This window comes from Dipodomys ordii, unplaced genomic scaffold (genome assembly GCF_000151885.1).
Source record: "Dipodomys ordii isolate 6190 unplaced genomic scaffold, Dord_2.0 Scaffold127, whole genome shotgun sequence".
Classification (NCBI taxonomy): domain Eukaryota; kingdom Metazoa; phylum Chordata; class Mammalia; order Rodentia; family Heteromyidae; genus Dipodomys; species Dipodomys ordii.
The window spans coordinates 105,859-113,733 of record NW_012267343.1 but is presented as its reverse complement, the minus strand read 5'-3'; the positions used below and the strand labels follow the sequence as shown (position 1 = coordinate 113,733).

Genomic DNA, 7,875 nt, shown 5'->3' with positions numbered 1-7,875 from the left:
AAATGAGCAGAGACGCACTGGAAACACAAGCCAGGCAGAAGAAAGACAGATAATGTTATTGTTTAAAGCACAGAAGGAGAATAGAAACTGGATGCTTTTAATATGCTTCCCACCATTACCTCTGCCAAGACAAGCTAAGACCCGGAACCCTTTTTCCCTACTGACTACAGATGGCTGCACATTGTAACTTTGTTTCTATTGTCCTTCCTCTACATGGTGAAAAACACAAGAGCGTTATATTCTCTTGCACATCCAAATCTCATCTCTATTGGTAAATGATTTTATATACAGTGCACTTCAAAAGATTTTTTTGTAGGAATATGGTAATGCAGACAGACATGATCAACAATCACCAACAGAAAGAGCTTTAATTTTGTCCCCTTTTATTTTGCGAACATACTGTACAGAGGGGTTACAATTACATGGGCAGGATAATGCGTACATTTCTTATCAAGCATTGCAGCCTCCTCCTTTGTTTACCCTTCACATCCTTTCCCAGCCTCCCCTCAATCCTCCCCCCCCCTGCCCCGCACCAATGTTGTAAAGCTCTGTTTTCGACATGACAACTTGTACTTCTCATTGTTGAAACAGGTCCACCTGTATCCTTAAATGACTTGTTTTTCCCCATCTCCTCCACAAGTTATACTACATCAAATATAGTGAAAGCAGGGGTTATACTGTGGGGGAGGGACATACAAAGCAACAAGGAATTATTTTTTTAATGCATTAGAAACAAATGCATGAAAGAAAAAAACATTAAAATACATATCTTAGGGTTCCATTTCCCTAACATCACCTTTTTTGCCTTTTTTGCTTGACTCATACATATACTAGATATTGCAAATAAGGGAAACCATGGGACCTATGTTTCTTTGGGCCTGGCTTACTTCACTTAATATAATTTTTTCCAAGTTTTTCCATTTCCTAACAAATGGGGCAATGTCATTCTTTCTGATGGAGGCATAGAATTCCATTGTGTATATATACCACATTTTCTTGATCCATTCATCTACTGAGGGGCATCTGGGTTGGTTCCATATCTTAGCTATGGTAAATAATAAGAGCTTTAATTTTATATGGCTACTGTAAATCCACATTGGTTTATTTCTGACTTCTTCCACGTCTTTCAATGCTTAACAGGAAGAAGAGGAGGATGCCAGGGGAGAACCAGAGCACTGGATTGGAGTTTCTCCTCCTGGGGCTCCCCATCCAGCCAGCACAGCAGGGCATGTTCTTTGCTCTATTCCTGGCCATGTACCTGACCACCGTGCTGGGGAACCTGCTCATCATCCTGCTCATCAGGCTGGACTCCCGCCTCCACACCCCCATGTACTTCTTCCTCAGCCACTTGGCTTTCACCGACATCTCCTTTTCATCTGTCACTATTCCAAATATGCTGAGGAGCATGCAAACTCAGGATCGATCCATCTCCTACTCAGGATGCATAACACAGATGTATTTTTTCATACTTTTCACCGACATGGACAATTTTCTCCTCACTTCAATGGCGTATGACCGGTATGTGGCCATCTGTCACCCCCTGCACTACACCACCATCATGAAAGAGGAGCTGTGCACATTACTAGTAGCTGTGTCCTGGGTCCTGTCTTGTGCCAGTGCCTTGTCTCACACCCTCCTCTTGGCCAGGCTCTCCTTTTGTGCTGACAACATGATTCCCCATTTCTTCTGTGACCTTGCCGCCTTGCTCAAGCTCTCGTGTTCAGACACCTCCCTCAACGAGCTGGTCATTTTCACAGTTGGATTGGCTGTCATTACTATTCCACTCTCATGCACCCTGATCTCTTATGGATGCATTGGGGCCACCATCCTGAAAATCCCGTCCACCAAAGGAATCTGGAAAGCCTTGTCCACCTGCGGCTCCCATCTCTCCGTGGTGTCTTTATATTATGGCACGATTATAGGAGTTTATTTTATCCCCTCGTCTGGTGCCGCCCATGTCAAAGACATAGTTGCTTCTGTGATGTACACGGTAGTCACCCCATTGCTCAACCCCTTCATTTATAGCCTGAGGAACAGAGACATGAAAGGGGCCCTGGAAAAGCTTATGAACAGGGTGAAAATCACATCTCAATGACCTTTTCTTTTTATAATGAACACATGGACTCACATTTAAAGGCTAACCGCTCTGCTGGTATGTTATGCAGTGAATTGCAGTTTTGTTTTGCTTATTCTCCATTTTCAGCACAACTTTTGGGTACATTGTGATTGTGTGTTCACATTATCGGTTATTTTTCTTGCCTGTTAGACTGTTTTAGTTCATCATCATCATAATTTTATGTAGTTGTACAGAGGAGTTTATGGATGTAATATATCTTGATTAATGAGTCTATTAATTTTGTAATTGCGTACTTAATAGAGGTTTAATTTCCCGGAAATACATTTGTTCTTATTAATTGTGCAAAGATGTTGGGTACAGACTACCCTTGAAATAGGAAGCTTGTAGAAATCAAAATTTATAAGATATAGCACTTATTGTCCTCACCTCCAACCCACAGTAGCTATTTAACACAGTACCTGCTGTATGCCAGGCAGTCTCTCCTGATCATATATGGAATAAAAAAGACACAATCTCCTAGTAAAGAAGTGTTCATGTAGGAATGTTGAGAGAGACTGACTGAAGACATGTAAGCATACAAAAAAGTGCCTTAAGATAACAACACCACAAATAATTGTGCTTGTTATACATGGCTACTGTGTGTCGAGCAGTGTATCAAAAGCCCTAACTGTATTATCTCTTATGCAGGCACCGTTATTAGCTCCTATTTTAGAGTCAAAGAAGTTGAGACATAGCAGAAATGACATATTTATTTGATTGTAGCCCAAAGTTAGACATAGCTACTGTTCCAAATGAAGATAGAGCTTTCTGGCAAACTAGAAATCGCTTTATACAGTGATTCTTTACATTTGGAAGAATGCTCAGGATTGATACACAAAAGGACACATGACAGTCTAGGCAGGAGGGACAGAGAGCATGAAAATAGCATATCATATTCAGGAAATATTGTAAAAATTAGGTGTTAGCCCACTGCAGCTGGGCATCAGTGGCTCACACCTGTAATCCCAGCTGCTCAGGAGGATGAGATTTGAGGATTGAGGTTCAAAGCTAGCTTGGATAGGACTTCTGTGAGACTTATCTCCAATAAACTACTCAGAAAAAGCCAGAAATGGTGTTATGGCTAAGTGGAAAAGCACTAGACTTGAGCAAAAGAAGCTCAAGGACAACACTCAGTCCCTTAGTTCAAGCCCCAGGACAGGGGAAAAACACCATTAATCTCACCAAATAGAAATGAGATAAACATCTTGGAAATATTTTAGTGAGGCCCTGCTTATATTTTCCCCTCCCCGCCCCGTCTGTCTGTCTTTGGTGGTCCTGGAGATTGAATTCAGTGCCCCATGCTTTGTAGGCAAGCACTTTACTACTGAGTTATGCCCCAGCCCTTTTTGCTTTGGTTATTTTAGGGACAAAGTCTCATGTTCATGTCTGAACCTCCTTCCTCCTATTTATGCTTCCCTTATAACTAGGGTATTAGGCACATGCGTACATTTGTCTATTGGTTAAAACAAGGTCTTACTAACCTTTATCTAGTCTGGCCTCAAACTGTGACCCTCCCAATCTCTACCTCTCCAATAACTGGAATTATAGACATAAGCAACTGGCACCTACCTCAAAATAAAAATATTTCTAGCAAGTAAAAAGAATTAGGTGTTTTCCAAGTACAAGTATATATGAATCAAGGAAACATCAACTAAATTAATCTAGGTAAAGAGTCAAGGATTACATTGTATAGGAATAATATGTTAGCAGTTTAGAATTTTCCCTACAAGTGACTTGGTGTCATTCTTTGGGAGTGTGTTGAATTAGGAGAAAATGGGAAAGATTGGACTTGTGTTTGAGAACTGATTTCTCGGGTAATGATTCTCAATGCAAGAGATAGTTGGGAGATAGTCTCTCAGTTGAGAGACTTAAGTCAGGGAATTCAGTTGGAAGTGTGTTGTAAATCCAGGTAACAGCTGGTGTGTGTCTGAGTGATCATCATGGCATGAGGATGGAGAAGAGATTACATTGAAGGTACACTAGACTGATCTTGATAATTGGTGGGAAGCAGGAAGAAGATATGTTTTTATTTCTGGCCCTGAAGGCAGATACTTAAGAACAGGATGGATGGCTGGACAGCTGTAAATTTAACAAGTTTAGGAAAGAGAAGGAACAAGTTGCAGGTCATCTGCTTTTTCAAAAAGGATTCCAAGGTAGAGGAGCTAGAATATCCGGAAGAGGCAAGGGGCCAAGAAGACGTTCATTACCTACCTCTGATCCCTAATAAAGTCACACTAAACCATCAAGGTACAAAGATTTATAAGCAATCTGAATGCTAATATATATTATTTAAATGTGTGGTGGCTTCTGCTGTAATTTTGTTTATACCAGAGGCATAAGTACAGGAGGGTTATGATCTGAGGCCAGCATGGGCAGAAAGTGCAAGACTCTATCTGAAAAATAATTAAAGCAAAGGGCAGGAGGCATGTCTGGAGTGGTAGGGTGTTTGTCTAGCAAGTTCCAGTCCCTGAGTGCAAAGGCCAGTGTGTGAATGAATGAGTAAATAAATAAATAAAACATCCCACTGTCCTTCTTTTGTATTATGTAACCTTATTGGGAATCAGAGATAAACATAATGGAACGCATGGAGGAAGGACTACAAATGGAACTTTGACTATGATCTAACTACTTTGGCTGGGTGTTAGAATGTTGAATGGTGATAGGCAACAGTGACCCCTGATAAGCCTTTGAAGCTGACTCAACTCCTAACTGCCTCCGAGTTACATAAGGAGAGCCAAAGTGGGTACTCGGCACATCTACTTTGTTTACAGAGAGTGAGAAATGACAAATCCATTTAAAAAGCATTCTGACATGTACTGCACAATGTGTAGATGGAGAGTCTCTGAGAATAGCAATGGAGCCAGAAGCCAGAAGGACTCCTAGGAAAAAACACCGTTTTTGTTTTCTCACTGCAGGTGGGGCTGGCTGAGGCATCCTGAGCGGCTGTCTGTGATGCCAGAGGAGATACAGGCTGTGGGAACAGAGTGAGGCTGTATGTGGTCATCATACATCTTAGCCTCTCTCAGGCTCACTAATGGTGTCCTCAGAGGACTTTCGAACTCTGAAACATGAACCATTTCCTGAAAAAGATGATCATGAGAAACAGAGGGAGTTTTTCTCTCAGTTCAAAAGGCAGATGAAAATTACGGGTCATCTGAGCAGGTGGAAAATCCCAACACTTGGAATCCAGAAGCTGGAGAAAAATTAGCTCATGGCCAGCCTGGGTTGACAAAGCAAGGCCCTGCTCCCCCCAAAACAAAACAAAATAAAAAAAGCAATTAATCAAATTAAAGGCCAGTAACTCAGGGACTTTAGGGGCTCATAGTCAATAGAGGAAAAATATTAATATAATGGAACAAAACTTGTACACTACAGATTTAAACTATTGAACTGGGTGTGGTGGCATATATCTATAATCACATCCCTCAAGATGCTGAAGTGGGAGGATCACAAGTTCTTGGACAACCTGGGCTAAGTAGTGGGACCTTGTCTCCAAATAAAAAAGAAAGAAAGAAATACAGACAGCGACAGAGATCAAGAGAAAAAAATAAGCCAGGCACCAGTAGCTCATGCCTGTAACTCTACCTATTCAGGAGGTTGAGAGCTGGGGAGGAACATGGTTTGAAGCTAGCTGGGGCAGGAAACTCTGTGAGACTCTTATCTCCAATAAAGCATCCAAAGCTGAAAGGAAGTAGAACTGTGGCTCAAGTGGTACAGTGTTGGCCTTGAGCAAAAAGAAACTTAGGGACAGTGCCTGGGCCATGAGTTCAAGCTCCAGGACCAGCCTGAGAGAGGGGCGGGGCGGGGAGAAGGAGAGAGGGAGAGGGGAGAAGTGATCTCAAGGAAAGACGGAAGGAATGATACAAAGGAAAATAATATCTCTGCTTTTTTAGACAAGAAAACAAAAGTTCAGATAGGGTAAGTGACTAAAGACAGGCTTATAACTGTTGCATACCAGACCCTAAACCGAAGTCCATTTGACTGATTCCAGGACAGTGCCTTTTCATTCACTATTGCTGTTTCTATATCTAAGAGGAAAAATCTCTGCTGTGACTGAAGAGTCTCATTAGTGTCCACTTCATGTCCTTGTTCCTTAGGCTATAGATAAACAGGTTCAGTGCTATATATATTACTGCTGTAATAATGTCCTTTTCAGCAGAGGCGACAGATAGAGAGCACAGGTAGGCACTAAAGTGCTGCAGACCGGCTCTGTCGGGATGAAGGAGGACACCTAGTGGAGGAACTGGAATAGGTGGGGAGATGGCAAACAGACAACTCACACACAAGAGGAGTGGATGATAAAGAGCGTGCCATAAAACACATGGACAAGCACAGAGGTGGGAGCGGCAGGTGGAGAAGGCCTTAGGTACCCCACCAGGGTTGGGGGCCCTCAGGACGGCAGACACAATGACGATGTAGGAGAGAACAATGCATGCGAAGGGGACAATGAATACTGTGCCTCCCATGGCACAAACCCCCACCATCTCGTTGATGTGAGTGTCAGAACGCGACAGCTGCAGGACAGGAGCTATGTCACAGAAAAAGCGAGCACCTTCCCCCACCATGCAGAGGGAGAGCTGAGCCACGAGGAGCGTGTGAGTCAGCCCAACACAATGCAAGCAGCGGGACACACACCTGGGGGGCTCCTGGCTGTAGAGGAGTGGAGAGGGTGGCAAATGGCCACCTAGCCATTGTATGCCATGACAGCCAGGGGGAAGGTGTCCAGATCCCCCGAACATCAGGGAGGAATACATTCATGTAAGGCAGCTGGTATAGGAGATGCTGTCATGCTGAGACTGTACATTTCACCAGCATCTTGGTAACTGTGGACGAAATCCAACCCAGGTCCACTGAGGACAGGTTGGCCACAAAGAAGTACATGGGTGTTTGGAGGTAAGGGTCAGAGCTGATGGCCAGGACGGTGAGCACATTCCTGCTCAAGGTGACAAGATACACACTCAGAAAAACCCCAAAGAGTAATTGCTGTTGCTCTGGCAACTCAGAGATTCCTTGGAGAGCAAATTCAGAGCACTGGACCCATTTTCCATAACTCTGGGGCATCTGGAGATGTAGAAGACAGGAGACTAGATTGATTGTCCAGTCACATGCTCTGGCTCCTGAATTTCCAACTTCCGGATATCCCTTAAAGATACAAGGGTCCTAATCCTGTTTTTCCTTGCAGTTTAACCCTGCTTCCTTCTTCTTTTCAGGAACCTTCTGTTTTCTCTCTACCCCCCTCAATCTAATCTTTTGTATAGTGAACACTCTTCCATTGAGGTTCCAGGAATATTCATCTGTAGTATCATGAGGCCATAGGACTCCCAGCTCTATATCAATTCCATTGTTATAATATAGTATATTCATGAGTAGTCTGAGGTGAACTAACTCATCCATTTGGGAGGAGATAGTTCCAAAGCATATACACACACTATTTCTTTCAATGAAAAAAACCCTTCATAATAAACCTCATTTTAATTAGATAAACCTCATTTTTTAACTGAAGGGCACTTGAATTACTTACCCTCGAGCTAACATTCATTAGCCACTAGCTATACCACAGAGCATTTGTGCACAGTCTCTCCTTTAGTCCTGCAACACATGACTTTGTGGAGATTATTCTTTTTTTTAAAATTTGTATATTTTATTTTATTTTATTTTTTTAAATTTAATTTTATTTTATTTGTGAACATATTGTACAGAGGGGTTACAATTGCATGGGCAGGATAATGCGTACATTTCTTACCAAGCATTGCAGCCTC

The 7,875-nt window shown here is 42.5% G+C and overlaps 1 protein-coding gene and 1 pseudogene across 2 annotated transcripts; one reads left to right on the top strand and one right to left on the bottom strand.

Moving 5' to 3' along the window:
- Positions 1-222: 222 nt before the first annotated feature.
- Positions 223-2,095, top strand: LOC105996142 (olfactory receptor 1J4-like). 2 transcript variants are annotated; one of them, XM_013030125.1, is made up of 2 exons: positions 223-231; positions 1,166-2,095. In XM_013030125.1, exon 2 carries the CDS (start codon positions 1,229-1,231, stop codon positions 2,093-2,095), a length of 867 nt encoding a protein of 288 aa, XP_012885579.1. In that variant the 5' UTR covers positions 223-231; positions 1,166-1,228. The 2 variants fall into 2 exon arrangements, with proteins under 2 accessions (XP_012885579.1, XP_012885578.1); XM_013030124.1 differs by lacking the exon at positions 223-231 and having other exon boundaries at positions 1,154-2,095.
- A 2,927-nt stretch (positions 2,096-5,022) lies between these two features.
- LOC105996116 overlaps positions 5,023-7,875 on the bottom strand; it is a 5,556-nt pseudogene continuing 2,703 nt past the window's right edge.